Below are 26,677 nucleotides of genomic sequence, written 5' to 3' on the forward strand. Positions count from 1 at the left end.
TTGAAGAACTTTTAATCGCGAACTGAACACATCGATCCCGGAAATATCCAGGACTCCACGTTAATTAAACTAGTTGCTACGTCATCATCATTCAGCAGCAGCAGCCTGACTAAGCCCACTGCAGGGCAAAGACATCTCTCATGTTCCGCCAATCAACTCAGTCCTGTGTTTTCTGCGGCCAAGTTACACCTGCAAACTTCTTAATCTTACCCGCCCACCTCATTTTCAGTCACCCTCTCACGCATTTGCCTTCTCTTGGAAGTCGTTAATATACAACAAAAGGCCCCACAAACGGCGCAGTGTGTGTGTTGAGAGGAAGAGAAGGGGGGGGGGGGGACTTCGGGTTAAATTTTGTTCGGTTTATTTACCATGACCTAGCCGGAGCTGTAGTTGTTAACGTGCACAGCTATAATAGACCTGACTGAAGCGATATTGCTTAATGAAACGGTTTCTAAGAACGATTACAGGCTTGTCTAACTGAAATTGCACATTAAGTAAACCTCAAATTCGTGTGAGATCTCGCTGACGTGCGGACCCCCCCCCCCCCCCCATTTCGCATTCATTATCACGTTCTCACGAAGAATTTGTTGGGCGCCATAAGACTCGAGTGCTCGCACACTGAAAAATAATTTCACGCTCGCCGTTCCGCATGCCTCTGCCGATAAAAATTGGGTATTTCCGGGGAAATTGTGCTGCGTGAGGTCATCAGCGTGTGGTTACCCAACCGAGCAACGTACTGTTGTTCAACACACAGTGGAGCATTCTATAGTAATAGAATGCCGGGACGCTTTTAACCAGAACCGGAGCATGGGCCGGTGAACCCGGGTGAGTTCACAAGGCACAAAGCTTGTGTCTTGTGTGAATACTCGCCAACAGGGAATATCCATTCACGCAGCCGCCATGTGAAATCACCGAAGGAGCCCCAAGCTCAGACATTTCTTTTAGGCGCACTCTTTAACGTCTTTGTGATCTCAGCGATGAGCAATACAGCTTTGATAATTAAGGCTCTAAAATGAGTCACGTTACAAGGAGGAAACACACCAGGTAGAAGAGTCGGTCTCCAAAGCGCATGGTCTCGGCAAAAATGTTGAGCCAGCAGTGGAGGAAGCCGTAAAACACGAGGAACATGGTGATGCTGCCCAACAGCAGAATGGCGCACCCGGTGAGCGTGAAGCCCAGCAGCTGGAAGCCTTCCTTGCCGGCGTCACAGAAGAGGTCCTTGATGAAGTGGTTCAGCACGACAGAGTAGATGGCCACGCATGCGAAGAACTGGCCCGTGTACCACAGCACTACGCCCCAGCGAACCTTCGGCGTCCTGCAGTATTCATGGTGCGAGCAACTAAGCGCTGGTGGCCGGAACAGCGCACGCTCCATAACACAATTTGAATATCTGGGGTTTTACGTCCCGAAACCACGATATGATTATGAGAGACTGCTTAATAGAAGGCTCTGTAAATTTCGACCATCTGGTGCTTTGCGTGCACTAACATTGCACTGCGGCCTCTACCATTCCGCTTCCACTGAAACGCTACGTCTGCGGTCAGAATCGAGCCCGTGACTTGCAGATCAGCAGCCGAGCACTGTAAATGACAATCCACCGTGACGAAAACTTGATAACGCTACTAGGCTCCCCAACAACATATTAAGAGCTTTACACGCACTTTTATAGAACGTTAGGGCTTGCATGAAAAAGAGGCAATTCATAATGAGGCAGATGAAAAAAAAATTTGGGTGAGTTTGCCCTCTGGTGTTGGCAAGCCTGAAGGAATTACGTAGCTGAGCAACTATCTTTTGTTTTTTTTTCTTTTCGTCAGCGTTTTTTTGCCCCGCTTTCTTCTTGTCTGTTTTTTTCCATGTCTTTTTAAATTTCTTCCTCTCCCTTTATCAATTTCTCTGTATAGCTGTCTTTTTCATCCCATTTTTTTCTGTTCTCTATATTTCGCGTTTGCTTTCGCTTTTTTCTCAATCTCTATACGTGAATTTCGCCTGCTTTACGCCAAGCACACTTTTTTTTCTGATAAGTGATCATCCTCAATACTCTCGAATAACAAGAAGAAGACTTCTTGGTGCGAGCGCGTGCTCAATATGATACACACAGAGCATCACGCCAAGCACACGACAGCCCGGTCCCCCAAGGTGCTCCACACTTAAAAAGGCCATTTTTTTTTTTACGCAGACGGACGTTGCTATCGATGGAGCCTGAATCTACCCGTGAACTGTATTCTTGTGTAGATTAACGCATTCTATGCTTGCAAGCTACAATCATTTTAAGAAAAATTGGTTCTGCCAAATGCGAGGACAGGACAGCGGCTATATTTCGCGTATCTTCCGCACAGTCGAAGGGCCATTTAAAGCAAAACCAGCAGAATATGAGCAGAATCGAACAGGATATAGATAAAATGATGGTGGAACTTAACATTCAGTGAAGCGAGGAAAGCGTACTACAAACGTATTACAAAGTGCGAATGCCCTGCAGGTTAAAGGCCCCGGAACACTTTTAGAACATGGTAAGCAAATGTTGCCGATCGGTACTCGAGGCTCTTGAGATGATGGAAGGAGAGAGACAATGCGTGATCCTGCAACTCCGCTCATACTTTAAAATTCCGAAAATCATTGGCCAGTCTATTCATGAGGTAATAAACTTCGACAGTTAGTTCTTTCAATGATTGCTTGAAAAAGTGTTTCATGACCCTTTTAATGCCCTAGCACGAGCTTTTAACACAAACTTCTAACACTACTTCTTCATGGGTCACTTTGCAGAACTTTAGCACAGAACGTGCGACTTCGTGGTCTCAGACCAAAACGCGACCCACTTAGGCGTCCTTGCGATCTTGAAAGTATACATATGTGCTGCTGAAACGATACCACAACAAAAGCTTTAACTTGCCTGGGGTAGGAGTCCCTGTAGATCAGGGTGGGCGCGAAGAGAAAGTAGGTGACGCAGGGCAGCCCCGGTAGCGTCAGCTCCACGTGGTTCTCACTCTTCGCTGGATGGTCGAGTGACGCGTGGAGGGAACAAATATCTTGAGGTTATGACACGATCTGTCACATTCTCAAAAGTACTAAATTCCAGTGCGAAAGAAATATAACAGGCGGGTAGTACTAAGTACACATACCGTACACATACCGTACTACCGTACACATACCATAGTACTAGTACACATACCGTACTAAGTGATCCAGCAGCACGAATTATTGAATTTTTTTTCGCTATTGAAAAAGGATGCGCGGCTACGCGCGTTTGCAAAACATGCAAACCTGTTTGAGAGAGCTTGATTTACTTTTCCTGCCACGCAACGCTCCATTAAAAAAAAAAACCATTTCAAAAACCCACATTCTGGCTATGCGCTTCTTCGTCTACGTCAAGGGTCAGCTACTAGTAGCCCGCGGGCAGCATGCAGCCCGCGGAGCACATTTATGGGGCCCTAGGCACAACATAAGAACGAACAGCCGCCCTAATCTTCCAATATCATGTGCGAGCGCCATTTTTTTGTGCATCAGTGCTGAATGGCGGAGGAAAGTTGCAAACAGGGCGAAAATAAGCGCATGCCCACAAAGCAACCTCCGTGGGGCCAATCAATAATTGAGCAAGACGCGCAGCTTCTTCGTCTGAAGAGAGTTAATGTAGGGCGACGTTTTCACGATGGAGCAGCCAAGCAGACGATGGGCCCAGCTGATGGGGCGTCATGGGCATGCGCTTACTCTCGCCTTGTTTGCAACTTAGCTCCGTCGTACGGTGGCGACGCACAAAAAAGTAAGCTCGCGCATCAAAAATTTGGGCGGCTGTACTGTCCTCCCCCTCCCATTTCAATTCCTATCTGAAGATAGACATGTCAGTTTTGACCTCCAATAAGCTAGAAAGAGGTAATTTATTGACAGAAAGGTAGAGAGGTCGGCTTGAGCTAGAGTTTGCCCTGGCCTGCTACTCCAGGGGAAAGGTGACAGGAGAGCAAAAGGTTGTTAAATGACGATGATAAGGTAGGGAGATGAGCATATAGTCTTGTCACGCGGGAGTAGCACTAAAGACGTGCATCCAGTCCAGTGGCTTTTAAGAATGCTACAACGGCTCCTATAAACACACTTGCACTGCAGGCGTCAGGCCAAGGACCTAACACAACCTCATCAGTGAGATGGTCGACTAATATATCGTCCAATCGAAGAGATTATTTGCTCACGTTCTCTCGCGTATGCTGTGTAGGTGGGAAATATGTGTTCGAGCGTTCCTGGCAAGTAACAGTGGCCACAATCGAGACCTGTGTGATTACAACCGCTAAAGTGTGTGTGTAATGTCTCGTGTAAGCCATGACAAGACGAATGCGGTGGATAATGCATGAGATGCTTCGCTTTATATTGTGAGGCGTACAAAGCTTCATTTCTCGCTCTCATTAGCGCAGCCTCTTGTGCCTGTGTTCTGGTTTGTTGCACTGCTCTAAGATGGGGTTGTGCTTTACGCGTCGAAGTAAGGCGTTAGGGCCTGTTAGAGAAAACGCACTGCACACTTCCGGGGCATAATTTAAAGCCCTTTTTTTTACTTCATCATCAGTATCGTCATTCTCCATTACGCCACAGTGAGCACGTATTCACTGGAAAGCTACATGATGTCCATTTTTCGCAGCAATGTCAAGAAGCTCTGCAATTTCTATTGATAAATTATGATATGGGCCTTGTCTCACGAAGCCATCAATGGTTTGAAGAGCAGCTTTGGCATCGCAGTATGGTCCATCTACGAGCGGGATTGATATGTGGAATTTAACGTCCCAAAACCACCACATGATTATGAGAGACGTCGTAGTGGAGGGCTCCGAAACTTTCGACCACCTGGGGTTTTTTAACGCGCACCCAAATTTGAGCCCACGGGCTTACAACATTTCTGCCTCCACCGGAAATGTAGCCCCCGCCACCGGGTTCCGATCCCGCGACCTGTAGGTCAGCAGCCGAGTACGTTAGCCACTAGACCACCGCGGCGGAGCAAGCAGGTTGTGAGAAAACTATATCGGATGAGATATGACAACACGTCAGTGATAAGAATAACAAGGTTGCTGGTTTTTCAGACATGCTTCAAATTTCTAACGCTTTCAAAACGGGACTGCCACAAGCCTTATAGAGCCAATGTATGACAACATTTGAAGTTTTGAACGCTGAAAGTTTTCTATGTCTCAACTAGCAACTCAAATTGCATGTCCGAAAGGGCATTAACCGATAGTTACCACCGCCAGCGCGCCGTAGCACAATTTGAAAGTCAGCTTTGCTGCAATGTTATAACGCAATGCGGCGAAGCATATTGCAACTTTGAAGGCCCGCTGGATGACGTTAGGTTATGGGCGAGCAGGGGCGTAGCCAAAGGGTGGCACCGTTCCAGCATGGGGGCTCCAAATTGATCGGTATGTCAGCTAATTAGCGGAAACTGTCTACTACTGCGGAGAAATATCCGCACAAAAGTTGTTTCATGAACAAGTGTAAGTGGTCCCAAGGATAAGCGACGTTGCAAGCTCCGCGATTCTCCGCGCCACGGACTTTGCCGCATAGAAGTAACGCTTGACTGAACCCGATGCACTTGAAACAAAAGACGACAACGACGACGATTACTCACCTTTAAGTTCCGCGTGCGTGAGCACTCGGCCAATAATCTCCCTCGTGTACGCGTATGCTTTCATCAGTAGACGTACCTAGAAAAAAATAAATAAACGGTGAGTCTGTTACATAGAGGCTTTCGTGAAGGAGCAGATTTCGAAGGCCGATCTGTTTTTTTTATTCAACTCCATAATATCACGGCGTTCGTCGATGTTTCGTAAAGTAGTAGCTAATTTTACTTCTAGGTCCTATTTAATGCGGCAACTAAACGCTTGTGCATGGTAAAATGGTGTCACATATCAAAGACGAAGATAAAGCTGGCATGCTGTTACTGTGACGAAAATTTCCCCGTTTCTCTGAATTTCGAAAACACCCAATCGCGAGTCGGATCGGGGTAGTGATGAATGTCTCTGTCGTGATCACAACGCGCAACTTAGAAACGGCTGATTAGATAGAAGGGTAAGGGTACGTTGGCGTTGCAGAAATAACACGGTGCGCTAACGTGAACCCATTCAGGGCAGTGGGTCAGGGAATCACTTTCTGTTTGTATAACGACGGTGGAGAATTGTATGCCCAAACAAGCGGCCACTTATTGTGCGCACAAGCAGATACAGCTGCAAAGTTAAAAAAAACAGTGGAATTTCGGAGCAGTCCACATTGTTTTTAGTCTAAGTCAGTAATTGTTACGATCAGTTTCATTAAGCGGGCAACAATGAAATTGCGTACAATGAGAAAACAAAGCAAAAAAAGCGGAAAGTTAACCTGCATGCATGCACTCCTCTGCCCTGGGGAGGTAGGAGAGGGGAAGAGAAGGACGAAGTAAAAGAGAGGAGACTGCGCCGCACTGCGCCCCTTAATTAAAGGCGTTCACACAGGCTAGCCGTCCTCAAGAAGCACAAAAGGGCCTTCACTGCCTGATGGGTCGGATAACGACGGAAACGGTGTTCAGTAGCACTTGCTTGGAAAAGTGGCCGATCGTCTGGTTCTCGCAAGGCATTAGAGAGTAATTGTACAGAAGGACGCATTAGGCAAAGGCGAAGCAGATTTGTTTCGTGCGCAAAGGCGATTGTCCTGGCCTACACACGTGCGTCGAGTGTAACTAGAAAACAAGTCATTGTATCTGCACCTCTAGTGATCAAAGAGGGTGAAAAAAAGAAAGGTAAAACAACGCTCTCACCCCCATTAGCGGTGTGGCCTTCATTGATACGAGCTGCAGAGCAGCCGAGATGCCCCCGGTTTCTCCGACGTATACACCGCATAATCAGTCACGAGAAAGAGTTGCGTAACGCGCCGTTCGATGTCCTTTTTAAGGTCACGTGAAGCCTATGAGTGAAGGACGCGACACAAAGAAATGCCAATTGTTCCGGCTGAGAAGATTTCATTTTACAGCGCGCACGGCCATATTCAGGAGTCGAGCTTATTGAGCGGGGGTATCGCGGCGACAACGTGGTCCTTCGTTGCAAATCGGAATCTGCACGAAACACTCACCGCACGAAGCAGTTGGCGCTGATGGAAACGCTTGTCGTTCACGCACTCATGAAGTTTCTCGCCGGGAATATGCACTAAGTTTTCATAGATAATCTCACTGCAGCCCATAGCATATATGAAGCCCTAACTACTGACAACACACATGAGAACACCCCGAGTTTGGTGCGCATACATGTGCGACGCTGGCTGCCCCTTCAAGCTGACAATGTTGCTCCTCTTGCGAAATTCTGAGAAATACAATCTAAACGCACGCGCAACAGAAATGCTACAGCCTACTCGCATTGTTTTCTTTGAAACTTGGTTATAAAGACGTGTTTGGAGACCCTTAATGGCAGAGGTGCACACTGTTGCCTTAGTCTTCGCAACTTTAACATCATGAACAACAACAAAAACAAAAAAACAACAACAATAAAATGACTACACGCGACATATAGAAAACATCGATTACATAAGGAAACGATTGACCTGCATGCACGCAACTTCACTGTCTTTTAGCGCTAGTACTCGCGTCACCACTTTGTGACATTTCAATAAGCGGCACTACGTAATCGGTGCGGGAACGTCGTCAAACGCTAACCGCGATTCCTCTCGATAAAGGTTGTCTGGAAAATTTCCAACTTACTGCGGTTGTACAAAGACGCTAATACAAAGCAACGTCATCAATGTTGGCTTCGAAGGGGGGGGGGGGGATGAAAACTTCGATTGATATGCGGGGTTTAACGTCCCAAAACCACTTTATGATTACGAGAGACGCCGTAGTAGAGGGCTCCGGAAATTTCAACCACCTGGGGTTCTTTAACGTGCACCCAAATCTGAGCACACGGGCCAACAGCGTTTTCGCCTTTATCGAAAATGCAGCCGCTGCAGCCGGGATTTGATCCCGCGACCTGTTGGTCAGAAGCCGAGTACCTTAGCCACTAGACCACCGCGGCGGGTGACTGAAAACTTGCTGCTATCCTTTTGCTTTACTCGTAAACAACTCAATTAGTGCTCTATTCCATTGTTCCGAGATGCGGTCGGTCGAATTTGCTGCCGTGCAATAGCAGTGCCGAAGCCGCGGCTATATCAACCATCGGCACAATATATTCCAGCGTACTTTCACGCACACGCCAGGCGCGCTTTGTGCGTGACGTGTGTCTTGCGCACATCAACGGCGTCGACTACGTATACATGGTAAATCTTAAATAGAGAGTCACCTTTTAATAATTTTTCATGCCTTAATGCTGACTGTACTAGCGTATATTAAATCGCTATACTTATATGATCACGGATGTTTACGGTTTCTTAAAAAATGGGGTTTTACCCAGTGTTGTGTGAGAGGGCGTTCCCAGGAACGACGTTCAGGCAACTAGTTCTCGTTGGGAGGAACGCCACCGTTCCATTAAGGATCGGCGGAACTGCAACGACAACGCGTTACATCTACGACGGAACGGCAGGGGGAACGGCGTTAATTTTGTAAACGTTCCACGGCTTTCAGCAGGCGTGCGCACTGAGGCAGCACAACATGCAGAACAGGGTGGATGCCCGACCACGTCAGGCACGTGACTATGTTTTTGCTGGTTTTCATCTTAAGGCAACCGCTGGAGGCGCAGGAAAGTGCGCGATGAAAGAGAGACCCCATTTTCTACAGCAGGGCTGCTATGCTCGAGGTTCGCCGTCTGTCGTAAACAGAAAATAATCACCATCATGAGCCAGCACATGCTCTCTTCCTCCTCTTCTGCTTCACTTTTAGAACAGGTGTCCTGATTCGTCCGGTGTGGGATGCAATAACTCAAACGTGTAAATAGAAAGAAAAAGTAAAAAAATATGGGAAAAGAGAAAGAAAGGAATCGTTGGCGAAAGAAACTTTCGGCGAGGCGAGATTCGATACCGTGTAAACGCGATTCGAATGACAGCATCACAACCACTCTGCTATCCAGTTTTATTTATTTTATTTATTTATTATAGACACAACCCCTCGAAAAAATGTCATACAGACAGAACTGATGTGTTCACTGTGCTCGTATCACGGCCCAATCACATGGCACTAAACTTATCAGCATTCATCCTTAAAGCGAATTGTAAAGTAAGGGCGTTATTCAGTCATATGCTGCAACAGCGGTAAGGATGCAAGATCACCTTAACAATGCAAATACCATTCTGGCTGACTTTCAGTTTGCTCGTATATTATGTCTTAGCAGAGTGACTATTTGAACTAGGTGCGATGTAGAGGAAATTATAGCTATGCCTTTCACTGCAACATGTAAGCAAGCTAGCAGAGTACATACAGCAGAGCTTAGAAAGGCAATGGTTTAGGAAAGGGTAGTCCGGGAGAAAAGAAGCCAAAAAAAGTAGAACAAATATATAAGAGACACAGAGAAGGATAAAAAAAGAAATAGAAAGAAATTAAAAGAGAAAAAAAGAAGGTGAGAGCGACTACGGTGGGGAAAAGGAAGATGTATAAGAGCAGAGGAAGGTTATACAAATAGAGAAAAAAAAAGAAGACAGGAAAACAAAGAAATACCCCAAAATATGTCAGCCGACAGCAAACAGAAGACCTCACTAAGTTGCAAATTCGTTTTCAGGATATTAATTTCTACTGACACTTAAATATTGAATGAGCGTTCATTAAACGCTTAGCATTTTCTTTCTCGATCGATGCGGTTTCTTGTGTGAAAAATAATTACCCACTCATGCGCCTATATAATGGGTGCACGAATTATATAATAATCATTCTCTGTATCTCCTCTTATATAGGTGCTCCCATGCACTTATATAATAGGTGAATGTGTGGAGATTTCTATTTAACTATCTGAAGGGCAGTATTTTGACTGCACCTTTGATGAGCGACTTGGAAAGTGCCCTCTGTGTGGGACTTGAAATTGACGCGCACGCAAGCTGCAGTTTCCAGTTAGACGTGCTTGTGTAGCACGGCCGGTGGTCTTCAAAAAAAAAAAAGAAAAAAAGTCGACTCCGAGTGGTTATCTAGAATCCTCTTGTATAACCTATGTGAGCGATGTCAAATTCGTATAACATAGGTAACTTATTTCGCTTCACGAATAGGTGAAACTATATTTTCATTTTAAAAAGTCAAATGTAACGCTAATCTAATGAAACGTTCATTACGAGGTTTAAGTGAAACGCGTTCCTTTCGCATTACGGGATCTTGTAACGCGAATTCGTTACGAAATTTTGAATGAACGAGAAACGCGCTTCCGTTCCTGTTGTACAGGTACGTACACTGGTTTTACCATTTAAAAGCCCCATAATTTTGATGTCCGCTGTGGTAAGGGGCTCCCGAAAAACTGACCGCCCGAGGTCCCCCTATAAGGCCCTTATACATCAGCAGTGTACAGAGAGGTCCACGGTTAAAGAGAACACCATAGCACGCGTCTGCTCGGCGCCACCACCGGCCGGCTGCGGCAACTAGTTTCGCGCAGAAGCATCGGCGCTCATTTGGTCCCAGGCCTGGAACCGGATGAATTTCCCTTCAGCTGCAAAGCTCGCAATACTGTGGGTTACCTTTATGACAGAGTAGTTCATTTTGGCAAACATAGTAAGTTTACCATATAAACTTGACGAGTTATTTCCGATTGCGTCCGGTCTGAGACATACCGAAGAATACGAGGATAGACTATTCATAAAAGGTGTGATCAAGAGTTTTCAAACAGTTCACGCCGTAAAATGGTAACAGAGAAATTTTTTCTGAAAGCTTGATTTTGGCGCATATATTAGATATACCGAATCGATATACAGAATGAAAGTGTGGGCCCACCATTTTTTTTTAATCGCGTTCACATATCACTGCTCACACTGTCTTGAACACACCACGTTCCAAGGCCACGTATGTTCCAAGGAAACGCACACACTTCTTTCATACCACACCCGAACGACCTAAACGCACCTATCGAGGCAACGCCTTCGGGCATATGAGTGGATCGTCTTAGGCACACTGTATACAGTAGACTCGTTTTATTTTTGTTCTATCCATTACAATGCTCGCGTGAGCGCTGCAGCTGATCATGTAGAGTAATCAAGTCATTACGAGCTTTCTGCATACACACAGGCGACCCGTTGCTGAAGTCGTTTGTGAAACGAATATAGACATGGCGACATCGTCGATGCTTGTGCGTATATACCTGTTCGAAGGCGAGTATGCAGGAGGAGAGCGGCGGCAGCTCGTTGACGAAGATGTAGCGCACAGGGAACGCGGTGACGCCGCCCAAAAACAGGACGAACAGGCTGCCGAAAACAGAGTCCACGGGCCCTGACACAGAGCAAAATATTAGAACGCTCGATGTTCACGACAACTAAATGAGTAAAGCAATTATGAAGTTAACAATATGGTGGAAAGTCAAAAAACGCGGCGAAGATCACTGAAAAAAAGAAAGGTGAATACGCGTCAAATAAAAGTCAAATAAACTAGTTAGAACGCCTTTCCCGAAACATTTGATTGATATGTGGGGTTTAACGTCCCCAAAACACCATATTATTATGAGAGACGCCGTTGTGGAGTGCTCCGGAAATTTCGACCACCTGGAGTTCTTTAACGTGCACCCAAATCTGAGCATACGGGCCTACAACATTTCCGCCTCCATCGAAAATGCAGCTGTCGCAGCCGGGATTCAACCTCAAGATCTACGGGTCTGTAGCCGAGTACCTTAGCTACTAGAACACCGCAGCGGGGCTTCACGAGACTTTTGTAACCATGCAAAGCTAACCGGAGGGATTGAAAAGCACGCGCATGGGCTACCTTTAGTAAATACCAGTTAATTACACTAATAGGTTGGCGAAGTGACTAATTAGTCGAGTCGCTCAAACTAATATTGAGCCCCGAGTGTGAGTTAGTAATATTTTGGCGATTTTCAGTCCCAGTGAGTCGGATTCAGACTCGCTAAAATGTTTCTCAATCCAAGTGAGATCAGGTCGAGGAAAACTGACGAGTGTGAGTTCGAGTGAGCCGTAATGGCGAGTTATATTACATTATCGAGTCAGAGGAAACTCAACACTTTTTCCGACCTATCGTTCAATCTGCCCAACTTACAGCATTGCTACCAGCGTTATGTCGGCTTCCTTTCGTACTAATTATGTCTACTCACACATTAACGCAGCAGCTTTTATGCACCGGCTCAATAATAAATAGGCGCTGGATGACATCAGGTTTTGTCCACCAACGTAGCCTATATTTACTATAGCACTGGAGGGGAACAAACCTTGGCAAGTAGCTCGCAAACTTCCAACACTTCTGTGTTTAGACCAATATCTCAAACAAGTCTGCTATGCTATGGACAAAATTATAAGATCTAAGAGCCTATACTACAGATTTTTGTGCCATTTTTCATGCAACAACGTCTTAAGGCTGGCCTTACTCTGAAGAAACTGAAAAACACTGTTTACGCGTCTGTGTTAGAAGTTGATACATGAAGTGACCGGATAATGATGCCAGGGGTTTTACGTCTCTAAGTCACGATACGATTATCACGGGCACGGCAGTGGAGGGCTCCGGAAATTTTGAACATCTGCTGTCTATAATAAGACACTAAAGAGAAACAACGACATAATTTAGATTGATATAGAGTGAACTCTGAGAACTTTAAAGACATATGTTTCACTATCATATGTTAATTATTAATGTTAAAATCAAGGTTAAAGTTTCATTTTTAAACTTCGTGCCTAAATCTTTGCGCGCGATGTCAAAATTTTCAAATTGTGGTTTTTGTATTTTCGCGACACAGGCTTTAAAGAAATTTTCTGAAACTTCATATGCTAGGTATACGGCGCCAACAGATGACAATGTACAGTCTGCTGAAATCTCGGATCGCATAACACGTGCTGCGGCCAACGTAATAATTGCGTGCCGCTATAGCAGATGACATGGTTCAACACTATGGTCCTTCAAGTGTCTGTATGCGCCATCTGTAGCCGGTGCATCACTGCAACGCTAGCCACGACGCGATTCATGCGTTCAAAGATTTTCCTTAAGCGTGAAACAGACTGTGCATCTTTATCGATTAGAAGATCGTAGGACCGGTAGACACCTTCAGAATTTATGAGTTCACGCCATTACGTGCGGGAATCTCAAGGCGTCGTCTTCGCGCGTATTTTGTTGTATTTGTTCTCGCGCGTCTTCTCGCTTACCGAGCGTCACCTCGCGGTAAAGGCCTGACCACACGCACCCGTTGCAGCGCGTCAGCGCGGTGTTTTTTGACGCGACGTCGTGGCTGGCCTCTCCCTACGAAGAGAGCGAGCACGCAGCTTCACGTGGCTTCGCGTAGCCACGCACCCTTTCTCACTATGAGGAGAGGGCACGACGTCGTGACCTCTCCCCATGAAGAGAGTGAGCACACACCCTTCCTTTCTATAGGGAGAGAGCGCGAAGTCGTGAGCTCTCCCTATGAAGAGAGTGAGCACGCAGTCTCGCGTAGCCATGCACCCATTCTTTCTATAGGCACAGGGCACGACGTCATAACCTCTCCCTACTAGAGGCCCGTTTACATTGACCCGACGAGGGCACGTTGAGTCAAAATAAACAGGTTTTCTGGACTCGCCCTCCCCATGTATAAGCGGACGCGTCGGGGCGGAGAGTCGTCGCGGCGAGTCCCGTCGACCCGGAGACAGGGGGTAGGTTCACCGAACTCGCTGCGCTCAGAAAGGGCATGTCGCGCTGAGTTGACGGCTCGTGACCTCTCCCGCCCGTCGCGGTCTCCGCTTCCCCTGTCCCCTTCACTCCGACGTTGCTCTTTCTCTGTGGGCCGGTACGCGCGCGCTAGGCACGATGACATCCTCGCGGGCTCCACGCACCACGTAAACAGACGATGAAATAATGACGTTGCTAGCTTTAGTCAACGAGAAAACCTGAGTGATTTGCTCGATAGCAAGCGGCAAAAAATAAGGACAAAATAAGGACATTTTCATGGACCTGGAAATATGTTTGAAGGAACAGGGCCTGACGTGGACTTGGGAGCAAATAAGGACCTGTTGGAAGAATTTCAAGAAATGCTTCACGGCTGTAGAGCTTGCGGATACGCCTGCGGCGAGCGCTGTGCCGAAACAGAACCACTGCTGCCATCGCGTTGTGCAGTGTTAGCCAAGACACCAACACAACTATAAAGTAAAGCTGGTGCAAACTGAGATAAAATACCAAGACAGCCATCGCAGTGGCGGAGCGACAACTGCGTAAACAACCGCAGCCCACAGCGGCGAGAGCGCAGGCTCGGAGGAGCGGAAAGCGGTACCGGAAGACGGGCTTTCGGCTCACCTCGACGCAAAGCGTCGCTGCGATCACCGCTCACCTCAACTCGTCCGTGCGAGTTCATATAAACTCGGGCGCGTCAAGGTAAGCTGAACCCGCCACTCAACTCAGCCCGCCCCCCGTCGCGTCCATGTACACGGGGCTATAGAAGTGTGGCAGCTTGAGCTAGTTGGTATGGCATGACCATAGTTATAGCGCGAGAACAAAACGACGACACCCGTCTTTCGTGTCCTTCTTGTCTCGGTGTCGTCGTTTTGTTCTCGCGCTATAACTAGGCCCGTTTACATTGACCCGACGAGGGCGCGTTGAGTCGAAATAAACAGGTTTTCTGGACTCGCCCTCCCCATGTATAAGCGGACGCGTCGGGGCGGAGAGTCGTCGCGGCGAGTCCCGTCGACCCGGAGACAGGGGGTAGGTTCACCGAACTCGCCGTGCTCAGAAAGGGCATGTATAACCGGTCGCGCTGAGTTGACGGCTCGTGACCTCTCCCGCCCGTCGCGGTCTCCGCTTCTTCTATCCCCATCACTCCGACGTTGCTCTTTCTCTGTCGGCCGGTACGCGCGCTTACCGCCAGTAATAGAAACAAATTATGCAGCTGCAGTATCTCATAAAAAGTTGTAAGAGCTGTAAAAAATGTTTAAACATCGCCCAAGAACAACGCATTGCTTCCCCTCAAAGAACATCTTGAGAAAACCTAGTAGCTGTGAACGCGTTGTGCCAAGGAAACGTTGTGTTCTTCCTACCCACGAGTTTTTTTCACAACCTAGTTATTGGGCGCTGCCACGATATTTAAATTGCTCTGAGAGTTAGAAAAAATTCCCTCCAAAAACTGGTCTCAAAACAAAAATGGAAGCGATTAGTGTAGTCAAACGATCGACCATGAATTTTTATATTCTTATCGGAGATGGTCGAGCGTACTGCCTGGAACGCTTATCGTGGAATGAGCCATGTATTTATTTCGTAACTTCGTTCTTGTGATATTTTTAAGTTTTGGTCATTCTTGTTTTTTATTGATAATGACGTATGACCAATTAAGGAAATTTGCGCTCTTATGGCGATAAAATTCTGTTTGACCAATTATCTCCTTTTCGGTTATAACAATTAAATGTGTTACTCCGCCCGTCACGCATTTTTGTTTGAAGGCAGGGAATTCCACAGTCTAAGGTGCTGGGGTACTCGGCAAGGAATGCTACGCGGGATAAATGTAGATCATAAATTGACCATGCACATAGTTGTACTGTCAATATTCCCGTCCCTGATTACAATGAAGACCTATGGCAAATGCACTAATCCAATACTTATAATTGCAGATGGCAACAGAACCACTGCTGCCATCGCGTTGTGCAGTGTTAGCCAAGACACCAACACAACCATAAAGATAAGCACATACAGCTTGTGCAAACTGAGAAAAAATACCAAGACAGCCATCGCGGTGGCGGAGCGACAACTGCGTAAACAACCGCAGCCCACGGCGGCGAGAGGCGAGAGCGCAGGCTTGGAGGAGCGGAAACCAGTACCGGAAGACGGGCTTTCGGCTCGCCTCGACGCAAAGCGTCGCTGCGATCACCGCTCGCCTCCACTCGTCCGGGCGAGTTCATATAAACTCGGGCGCGTCGAGGTAAGCTGAACCCGCCACTCAACTCAGCCCGCCCCCGTCGCGTCCATGTACACGGGCCTTAGGACAGTGAGTACGCATCCTCGCGTAGTCACGCACCCTTTCCCTCTATATGGAGTGGGCACACGTCGTGACCTCTCCCGATTAGAACAGTGAGTACGCAGCCTCGCGTAGTCACGCACCCTTTCTCTCTATAGAGAGAGGGGACGACGTCGTGACCTCTCCCTATGAAGAGAGCGAGCACGCAGCTTCTCGTAGCCACGCACCTCTATAAAGAGCGGGCACGACGCCGTGTCAGAAATTCCCGCGCTAGCGCGCTGCAACCGGTGCGTAAGGTGAGGCCTTAGAAGGTGTTTACAGGATTGCGAAATTGTATATTACTAAAAGGCGAAAAATCGTTTTTCTTCTTCAGTGTTCCTTTAACGTGCGCTGATATTACATAGTGTAGGGCCATCCAGCATTTCGCCTAATGAAGTGACCAGAAGTTTTTTTAGGTAGAACGCTTGCTGCTATACTATGGCGATCGCGAAACCATCTATGTGCATGAAATGAACAATATGATATATGTATGTCAGTATATGCTGGTCTTACGGGGTGTAAACGGAGCTTTGGAAGCTCAACAACTCTTCAATAGAGGACGGTATAAGCTTAATTTGATAACCAAACTAAGTATAACAGCTATAGAACTATGGTAGTTTATGACAGCGCACACCAGACACAAGAACTACACAGAACACACGAGAAGTCCACCATTACGACTTGGGCATACAACTAATTTCCTTCCACGAAAACGGACGTCCATAGCGCATCATTACCGAATAGCATGCTCACGATCGCGGATCTTACCGCTCTTGCCCAGAGCTCGACAGCTGGCCCAGAGCTGCAGCGACGGATGCAAGATGAAGAGAATGGCCAAGTTGATGGCGATCAGATGGCCGAAGACACCCACGATTCCCGTTGAGTTGACCACAATGGTCGACATGTCATCGCGAAGCCTGCGCGAGGAAGTTGGATTAGAGAACGTAGGTTGTAGATTAAAGTATCACCGATATGTCTTGCACATGCATACGGAATTCACATTTACACCAACCTATATCCAGGCGCACGTAAGGCGACTTGCCTTTATTACGAAAAAAAAGCAGCCATAATAACTTGTAGCTGACGGAAGTTAGGCGCTGTGCGAGTGCTTTCATTTTGAGTATGTGCGCGCGCCTCAACAATGAATGAGACATTCTACGTCCACTGAAGAAAACCGCGTGTGAATGACTGCAGCACCAATTACATTGCCATTTCTGCGAAATGACAAAACCAATGCTGCCACGCATATTATCAGTTGGAAATACTTCCCTTGTGTTTTTATGAGAACGAACCTGTGAACCAAGGCGGCATGCAGATAACGCGCCAGCGACGTTCGGCAGGCAAAATTCAAATCAGTTTGGAGAACTCAAAATGGCGCTTGTGCTGTATAGAAGTGGCGCCCAAGTTCTTAAGTATTACTTTTGAGACCAAGAAATTTTTCTGTCCACCAAAATTAATGTAGGCAGTTGGAAAAATGTCAAAATGCAAACATTATCAGCCGCACCACTGTCGATAAAAGATTTACTTTAGCCCTGCAGTAATGCACAGCGGCCAATATCTTGCGTTATTTCGCGTAATACTATTCTATATTGTCACGTGGTCGTGACGGCGATGAATAGAGGAAACTGCGGGTCGAATAATAAACTATTTGGGCCGAACTCGTGACCACGTAAAAGGAGAGTGAGGTTACAGCAAGACACTGGCCTTGATAGCAGCGAACAGAGCGTCGGCCGTCGATCAACTGCCAAGTGGAGAAGCGCGTCAGCATTTATACACGTGCCGTCGATTATTCTAGCATTATCGCTAGCGGCCACGTTGGTTACAGAGCTATCTGAAATGTTCACAAAGTGGGCGGAGTCTTAACAAAATCTACTGCACTCCTGAAGCTGCTAGAATACTGTAGGCATGGTTTGCGTGGAAAATTACTGACAGCAAAACGGGGCGATAGCAAAACTTGAGGAGGGAATGTGGCAATATACTGCGAGGCTGCGCCCACCATGACCGATATGTGAGGTTTAACGTCCAAAACCACCATATGATTATGAGAGACGCCGTAGTGGAGGCTGCCGGAAATTTTGATCACCAGGAGTTCCTTAACGTGCACCCAAATCTGAGCACATGGGTCTGCACCATTTCCTCCTCCATCGGAAACGCAGCCGCCGCTGCCAGGTTGGATCCCGCGACCTGCGGGTCAGCAGCCGAGTACCTTAGCCACTGGACCACCGCGGCGGGGCTGCGCCCACCATGACACATACTGGGAGACCTTAGCAATTAGTCTGGTTTGGTTGGAGGCTGTGGCTGCTGATGCTTACGCTTACATTCATTATTGAATGCGATCTTCATATAGAGAGCTTGGCTAAACATCGTTCCGACTGGAGAGCTTAAATTGAATTAACAGACGATTTTGATAAGCATGCTGTCGGTGTCCAGAATCAGAGAACTGCCAGTGAGTACTTCATATCAAAGATAAAAAACAGACAAAAAATCACAGCTTTACCGCAAAGGCGAAGCAATGAACGCGATAGCAACAAATTGAAACATCTCACGAAGAATGACAAGCAGATCGAAACGTGCCTGTATTGCTCACACACAAATGACGCACGAAACGTACTCACAGGTACAGATGAACGTGAATAAGATTCTCAGTTGTTACTTAGATGTGTCTAAAAATTGATTGATTCGTGGGGTTTAACGTCCCAAAACCACTATTTGATTATGAGAGACGCCGTAGTGGAGGGCTCCGGAAATTTTGACTACCTGGGGTTCTTTAACGTGCACCCAAATCTGAGTACACGGGCCTACAACATTTCCGCCTCCATCGGAAATGCAGCCGCCACAGCCGGGATTTGATACCGCGACCTGCGGGTCAGCAGCCGAGTACCTTAGCCACTAGACCACCGTGGCAGCGCGATGTGTCTGAAAAGAGCGCCCTTTTCGAAAACGGAGACTAAGCAGCGAGTGCAGTGACCTTTGTGCTCCCGGTAACTACAACAGAATTGTTTCAAAGTTTACGGAGTACGATTCTCCCCAACCCGAGATAAGCAAGGAGACGCATGAGCGTCTCCCCCCCTCTGCGGGCTAAAGTACGCGTGGGAAATCAACGCATGAGCGCGCGTCACCGTGTCGTGACGATCTGGCGACGCGCGCTCGTTGCGCCATCTCACTGGTGATGCTGAAAACACGATAGTTCCCCTCGAGATGGGATCGCCAGCGGGAAGTGGTAAATATAAATAGCATGCCGTTTCAACGTTGACGCAGGTGCTTCGTCGTGGACTCACAAGCAAGGGAGTCCGACGTTCGATTACACGCGTCGGAGTCATTTCCTGGATTATTTTTCTTTATCGCGATTTCACACATTTTGTATATATATATACGGTGAATGACGGTGGTCGTCGACGACGACGGCGGCAAAAGCCAGCCGAGAGTGTCCATATAATTCATATTATTCCTATTGCAGTAGAACAGTAGTCTTGTTCATCCAGCTAGTTCTTTTTTAATTTTAGGTGCACTGTTACCGGATGTCACCAGCAGAAGCCGAGCCAAAACGTTCGAGCGTTTCAACCGTAAGACAGCAACAACAAAGTGCGACATCTATGCGAGCAGTACGCCGTTGCGCCAACTAAATCCGAAGTATCTTTTTGTCGATGCGCTGACGTTCTGCGAGTGTATATAGTTCAAAGCTTTATATCAACAGAAAGGCAAGAGGCGCACCACGCAAACAGTTAGGCATATAAAATGAAAGGTGTATACGCGAGTATACTCTACAGGCCTGACCGCAAATACTATACTTATTTGGCGAACACGTTTTAGTTTTATGCGGCAACGTACGCAATATTGTTCATAAACCCCTAAACATTCTTCTTCAAAAACTGAGTAAACTGATACGAGCTGATATGCGACACGAGCTAAAGTGATTTGTCCTTTACCCCACAGATATCCAGGCGTGCCTTGACGCGCGTCAGGATATCGTGTGTTCCTTTTGCTTGTTTTCCGTTTGGTTCTAGTCGCCGGCGCCGTTTTTTCCGAAAGATATACGCTTCTAGAGCTAGTGTCGCTGTTCGGGGATAACCACTCTGCATCATGTGCGCCGTTGCAAATATGAGAGAGAAAGAATGTAATAAAGGTCTAAATGTATAACAAAAGTAGAGAAAATATCCTAAACGAGCAGCCGACATATCATCACACCAATCTATCGGCCAACAGACAAGCTGCATATAAAGAAAGCTTCACCATGCTTCTCACTATGGTTGCGATTCACCGGGGATGACCTTACTTTCGTTACCCAAAGCATTCTGGAGCGTACTTTAAGATTCTGAATGACCGGGTATGTGCGCGCTTGAAACAATACGGCGCAAAGGAGGTTGCGAGGCTGCGCTCGCGCACAAAAGATAAAAACGTGAGCCACACTTGCCTTTGAGGATCGTAAAAGTAGGAGGTGATCAATATTACGGTAACCAGGAACAGAAAAGCCACGAAGATGTTAAACACGGTCCGGATGTGTTCGTTAGCCATAATTTCCCTGGAAAAAGACGACAGAACAAAATTTGTGGAAAGCGCTTGACGCCTTCAATATGTGATATAAACGCAAACGTAAACAACGGAGCAGACTTTTAAAAACAAGTTGTTTTCTCCTAATGAAATGGCGTTCAGATAAAATACATGTTTGTGTGAGATAAATGTAGCCGAATGCGGTTTGTTGTCCTACGGATGCTCTGAAAATGTAGTCTCCTCGTTTCAAAAAAAAAAAAAACCGTTCACAGCATCGGTGAACGCTATTACTGCCATGGAGCCAATAAGTCTTGGAGCAGAGGCCCGTCTTCTATAGCACGTGCGTTTCGTTCCACGGGGGCGACCGTACAACACCGAAATTGGCGAATGTTATATTTCTTGTTCTTTGGAGACATTGAATGCACCTGTCTAGCACTGGGAGTGTGTGTGTGTTTTTCTTTCTTTTTTTTCATATAGTTTGAGCCTACTTCAGCTGTGGGGCGAAGGTGACCTTCGAGGTTTTAAAAACATCCGTATGGGTCTACGTTATCACGCTTTTAAAAGAGCATATAACACCACTTAGCAAAATATAACCCCTCGATTAAAAAAAAAAAAACCTCTGGTGCACCCTTAGGCCGCGTTCACACTGAGCATTCCGGCCGCCGAAAGTGCTCCGAATCCAGTTCGGCGGCGGCGAGTTCCGCCGAAAGGGCCTTCTCCGCGCCGATCGCTCTTGGACCGATTTTTGCGGCGTCTGCCGCCGAATCGGTCACCGCGGGCCAATAGGAGCGCTAGTCAAGGAATTTTTAAAAATGGCGGCCAAGCCCTACTCACTTGTTATGCCGCAGTGCACGTAACTGAATGTTGAAACCAACGGGAGTTTAACCTACTCTGTGTCTCCTTCGCCTCCGTATTTCGTGAAAGAGGTGACTGAGCTTGCTGTTGGCGTGACCGAGCTTGTTGCGGTCTTGCAGAGCAAAACAAACCCACCAACGCCGCTGGCGTCGGTGGTTTTTGTGCTCTTCGTGCATTACAAGACAGCCACTTGCCAGCAAAGTAAGCACTACTGTCTTTTCTTGCTCCTTGCGTACGAGAATTGTCGAAGTATACACCACCGGATAGCGTAGTAGCGTTTGCAAGCCGCGACAACAACCGGGTGACAGCGCATCCATCCCGCGTTCACCCCGTAGTAGATGGCATATTCGGCGGCGCAGGGCGCATCCAGTGCGAACGACGCTGCGTTTCGGCGGCAGGGGAATTTCGGTCGCTGTAGAAAGTGGATGTTTCAGTGTGAACTAGGCATTAGAAGCACAGTATAACGCTGTTCGGCGATTTTTTCGAATATTAACACTCCCGCGCAGTCTAAAACATGGGCAAACATTAGCGTGATGGTACAAAACATCCTGCTGGAGGAAAGAGTATCGTTCCGACGAAAGTTTTAGGAATTTATGCACAGGCGTCGGTTGTTATATATACACGGAGATATTCTCGATACTGGAACAAGCATAAGAGACGCGCTAGCGATGACCGAGTACAAACGATGATGTCGTACTGTGCACTCGAAATGAAAATGTAGCACTTATGTACTTGAATAAACAATAAGCTCTTTCTATGGCAGGAACGCATGCTGAGTTGATGGTAAATACAAAAGGAGGCTCACACGACAGAGCCAAAGAGACGGTACTCACACAATACGACTCTCTCGAATGGCGAAAAACTTTTCCGGGAGGTCCTGTCCAGGCGAGCTAGAAAAAAAAAGGGTTGATAATATGTTAGACAGCTTAGAGCACGTGTTTTAGAAAGTTTGTATGCATGGAAGAGACGCCGGTGGGCGTAACCTTTGCAATAGTGTCGTATGTGTAATCGCCATCGACTATATGCAGGCACCTAAAGGTTCTATGCAGAGTTGATGTGCACAATTGGTTCCTACTCCTCACTGCACCCATCAAACCGCAGCAAATGGCAGACCTTTGTGAGCTGGACTGCCTAAAACAACTTTTTTTTTCCACATCGCCTTTATTGCGGTAACCATGGCCTAAAAAACTATCGAGCTCATGTTCAGCGCCACCACTAAGCACCACCATTGAGGACCCTTGTCCCCGAAAAGACGACGGCTAGTCCTCGTTTAGCGCAATGCTAATTTCCATGCATTGCGTTAAACTGACTCCTTTCGACCCTATTCACGGAGTGAGAGTTGAAAGATACACGCCTGCGGGAACTCCGTCGCCCAAATTTAGAGCATGAACAGACGTTTCGCCATTAGTTTTTAGATGTTCTAATCATTGCTTTTTTTTCTGCAAAAAACACGAATGAAGCGCCGCGAAGCAGCATTATAAAGAACTTAGTCGGATCAACAGATTGCGATCGTCTTGTCTTTTGTTTTCTAGTGACATTTTTTTTTCAATGCGAAAGCTTTGGGTGACTTATCAAAGGCGGAAATTGACCGGCGGAGTCAACACGAGTGATGTAAAAACACATGCGATGACGTGGTCTTAGGTCACACAACGCACAAACTCGTGACGACATCGTCGCTTCGTCAAAGATGGGCCAATCAAGGAGGCAGTAGAAAACCAAATTAGATGCTGAAATCTGGCAGCGCCTCCAATCACAGAGGTCATGTATTTACATGTAAGGGCGCAGAAAGCTTTCGAAAAAGAGGAGGGTAAGAATCAATGCATCGACGGAGAAGAAAAAAAGAGATGGCTTTCACCTTCGAGTCATCTTAGGCGAATGCGTAGGTGTCCCGGCGAGTTTTTTTTTCTTTTTGCTAAGTGTAAATTATGAACAATAGCCAAGGAGCCCACCACATCAAGCTACTACCAGAATAATTTCCAGGTTCAGAGGACGATCGCACCTTTTCTTGCGAAGCTGAGCCTCGGTGTGGGTGCCATTTACTTTGTTGTTGCGATCACTTTCCTTGCGGGCCAATGTGTCCAGCACTGCGTTCAGATTATCCAACTCAAGGTTGACGCTCCGGCGTAGCCTCTGCAAAAGGAACATCATCGAAACCACAAGAGAAGCTTCAGCTAGTCGTTTTCGTTTTATTTTCTGTGTGAATGGGCAAAAGACAGATGCCACTGCAACTATTCTTGTCCTATAGTTATTATTATATTATTTAAAAAAAGAATACCAGCCCGGAGGATTTTCACTTCGAACTTGTATATAGACACATTACCATTCTTACTGGTTTAAAAATGCACGTCGTCTGCTTATCGCACGGCGGAGCAAATCACTTTTCATAGCGGCGACATCCATAATAAATGTACACACAGTAGTGATCTACCATACATTCTGATAGTCATCTATACTAGACACTGAAATAAAATCCTATGAAAGAATTCACAGGTTACTTATTGATTCACGAACTTCTCATGGTCGATCGATTGCTCGATTTTACATAAGAAAAAAATGACAGATCCCACGTACAGCACAAATCGATGATATGCTAAGCACAGATAAGGAATTGCGGTTGATATGTCACTTTGAAATCAGCACAACGAGACGGACGTAGATTATGCCATACATGACTTCCATGTCATCATCATAATGTTTGAACGCGTCATTTACCTTCGCCGTTCATTCACGTCACGTAATACCGTACTTGGTATATGTGAAGCTAGCGGAACGGCCGCAAGCACGCTATGAGCGTAGCATGTAGTCATGTTTTACATGACACGCACGCCTATATTATTATGCTTAGACGTGTCATTTACTATCATCGTCTGTTCAAGTCAAGTGATACCAAATTTGCTATATGTGGAGTTGGCGAAACGGCCACCAGTGGGCTAAGAGCGTAAAACGTAGTCATGTTTTACACGACACGCATGCCTTGATTATCATGTTTGGACGCGTCTGATGCGCGCGCAAACGAGCGAGTGGACCTGTGTGTGTGGTAGTGAGGAAGGGGACGAGGACGCTTATGCACGCGCAAAAGAGCCGTGAGAACGAGGGGCATAGTGCGGAAAAAAATAAAAGGAAGAGAGAGATGGAGCTGGGCGTTCGATGCAGTCGGGTGACCAGGCCCGAGTGTCGGCGCTCTGGGACGCGATCCACGAGTTGATGCTACGGGCTTCAGGTGGCCGCTGACGTCCTCCACCTCCGACGCTTCCCCGCGACAAGACGTTCTTCGTCACCTCGCACAAGGCGTTGCCGAACTCTCTGAAGCCATCCTGGGTCGCTTTTCAATTCGCATGGCCCAGCGTGTCTATCTGTTAGAAGGGCGAGTCTCCATCCGCCGAGATGGACTGTCGCAAGGACGCTTCGCTTTTCAGAAACTTTTGTAGTTTGCGTTCTGCTTTTGCTGTTTGTTTTGTTTGTTTTCTGTGTGTGTGTGTGCTCGTTTATGAGTGAATGATTGATAGATACATGGGGTTTAACGTCCCAAAACCACCACATATATACGAGAGACGCCATAGTAGAGGGCTCCGAAAATTTTGACCACCTGGGGTTCTTTAACGTGCCCCCAAATCTGAGCACATGGGCCTACAACATTTCCGCCTCCATGTGCTCGTTTATTCATGTTTTACATAAAGTGTTCTTCATAAACCTATAAGCAGCCTCGTCGTTTTTCGGAACCAATCACGGTCCGAACCGTTGCATCAGATAAGCAAAACAGAACGAACCTTTATCATTACAACGTGTCATTTACCTTCGTCATCCATTCACGTTACGTAACACCAAATTTCGTAGTTGTGAAGCCAGTGAAACGGCCACGAGCACATCATAAACCTAATTGATTGATTGATATGTGGGGTTTAACGTCCCAAAACCACTATATGATTATGAGAGACGCCGTAGTGGAGGGCTCCGGAAATTTAGACCACCTGGGGTTCTTTAACGTGCACCCAAATCTGAGCACACGGGCCTACAACAGCATCATAAACCTAGGATTTCATGTTCTTACATGACACGCATGCCTTGATTTCCACGCGATGGTCTGTCACTTATGTTCGTTATGCAGTCATGTCATACCATCCCAGGTTTGCACTATGCCATGTGAACGAGACCACTGCAAGCCATGCAAGACTATAGAATGTAAATCATTACCTTAGCGACACACATGTCATGACTTTCATGTTATGAGTAGTCAGTCGTGCTCGTCATACAGTCATGTTATGCCATATCCAAATTTGGTATAGATGCCACAATCCAAACGGCCAGGAGAGCTAAAAGTCGTCGACAGACAGACAGACAGACAGACAGACAGACAGACAGACAGACAGACAGACAGACAGACAGACAGACAGACAGACAGACAGACAGAACTATGAAATTTAACTGCTCACTTCATTAATAAGATGGCAGAAAAAACAAACTATCTAAAAGTATGTAGCCTTATCCCTGTGTTGAACTATGCGCTTGCGAAGAACCGGTAGTCTTTCAACCTGAAGATTGGCGTGTACTTCGGCTACGGGGAACTAATTCTGGCTCTCTAAAAGCCAGAATCAGCTACGGCAGTTTGTTGTGTGCCTATACAATTAGGACAACTCTGGGAACCTAAATCATGAGTCAGAGGTCAGACCATATGTGCATGCCGGTAACCGTGCGAGGGATATTCACCCAGCTCTAAATTCCATATTAAAAGACCATTCGAACACTTTGCTGAAAATAGGAACATGCATGCACACAACTAATACAGTGCTGATAAATCCACAGCTATCAGCCGTAAAGCTCGGTATATCGCAGTTTGACTGTATAATATCAGCCACATGCGCATCACCGGTATTCATACTCAGTACCCGCCAGTGTTAGCGCGGAGCACTATATTCAATGATAGTAAGTGACGTACAAACGAGAAATGAACAGCCACGTTATACTTATTCTATAGTATATCGACATTCCGTTGATTTGAATGCAGTACATATTGAGTTTTATTAACGCCACCAAAAGAATACGAACGAAAATATCCGTGAACAGCAGTTTAAGATCTTCAACAAGTTTTGCTTTGCGCGAGTGCCAGACCTCATTGCGGCTCTTACCTCGATGCTGGTCTTGAGGCTGAGCAGCTGCTCGGCACTTCCGCTGGGCTCCATGGCGCCGTCTACTGGTCAGCAGTAGAATATGTGCAGTCAGCCTGCAAAACAAACAGCCCAGGCTGTGTAGCTTGCAACAGTATACCACATAGACCTAGCAGTTAGCGGAATAGGAAGAGTTGTGCAAGCGTGTAGAAAGCATTTATATATTTGCTGCAGTACAATTGCAGAAGG

The 26,677-nt window shown here is 46.7% G+C and overlaps 1 protein-coding gene across 2 annotated transcripts in view; it reads right to left on the reverse strand.

Moving 5' to 3' along the window:
- Positions 1 to 26,677, reverse strand: part of LOC119161465 (sterol O-acyltransferase 1) — an 84,327-nt gene that overhangs the window by 21,196 nt on the left and 36,454 nt on the right. For both annotated transcript variants that reach the window (XM_037413951.2, XM_037413952.2), the window contains exons 2-10: positions 26,450 to 26,544; positions 23,326 to 23,456; positions 22,160 to 22,216; positions 20,395 to 20,502; positions 16,752 to 16,900; positions 11,178 to 11,305; positions 5,591 to 5,666; positions 2,888 to 2,987; positions 1,042 to 1,315 (exon numbers count right to left, since the gene is read on the reverse strand). In XM_037413951.2, the coding sequence (XP_037269848.1) occupies positions 1,042 to 1,315; positions 2,888 to 2,987; positions 5,591 to 5,666; positions 11,178 to 11,305; positions 16,752 to 16,900; positions 20,395 to 20,502; positions 22,160 to 22,216; positions 23,326 to 23,456; positions 26,450 to 26,503 (1,077 nt within the window). In that variant the 5' untranslated portion in view covers positions 26,504 to 26,544. The remainder of the gene's footprint in view (positions 1 to 1,041; positions 1,316 to 2,887; positions 2,988 to 5,590; positions 5,667 to 11,177; positions 11,306 to 16,751; positions 16,901 to 20,394; positions 20,503 to 22,159; positions 22,217 to 23,325; positions 23,457 to 26,449; positions 26,545 to 26,677) is intronic.

The sequence above is a fragment of the Rhipicephalus microplus genome, chromosome X (assembly GCF_043290135.1).
Source record: "Rhipicephalus microplus isolate Deutch F79 chromosome X, USDA_Rmic, whole genome shotgun sequence".
Classification (NCBI taxonomy): domain Eukaryota; kingdom Metazoa; phylum Arthropoda; class Arachnida; order Ixodida; family Ixodidae; genus Rhipicephalus; species Rhipicephalus microplus.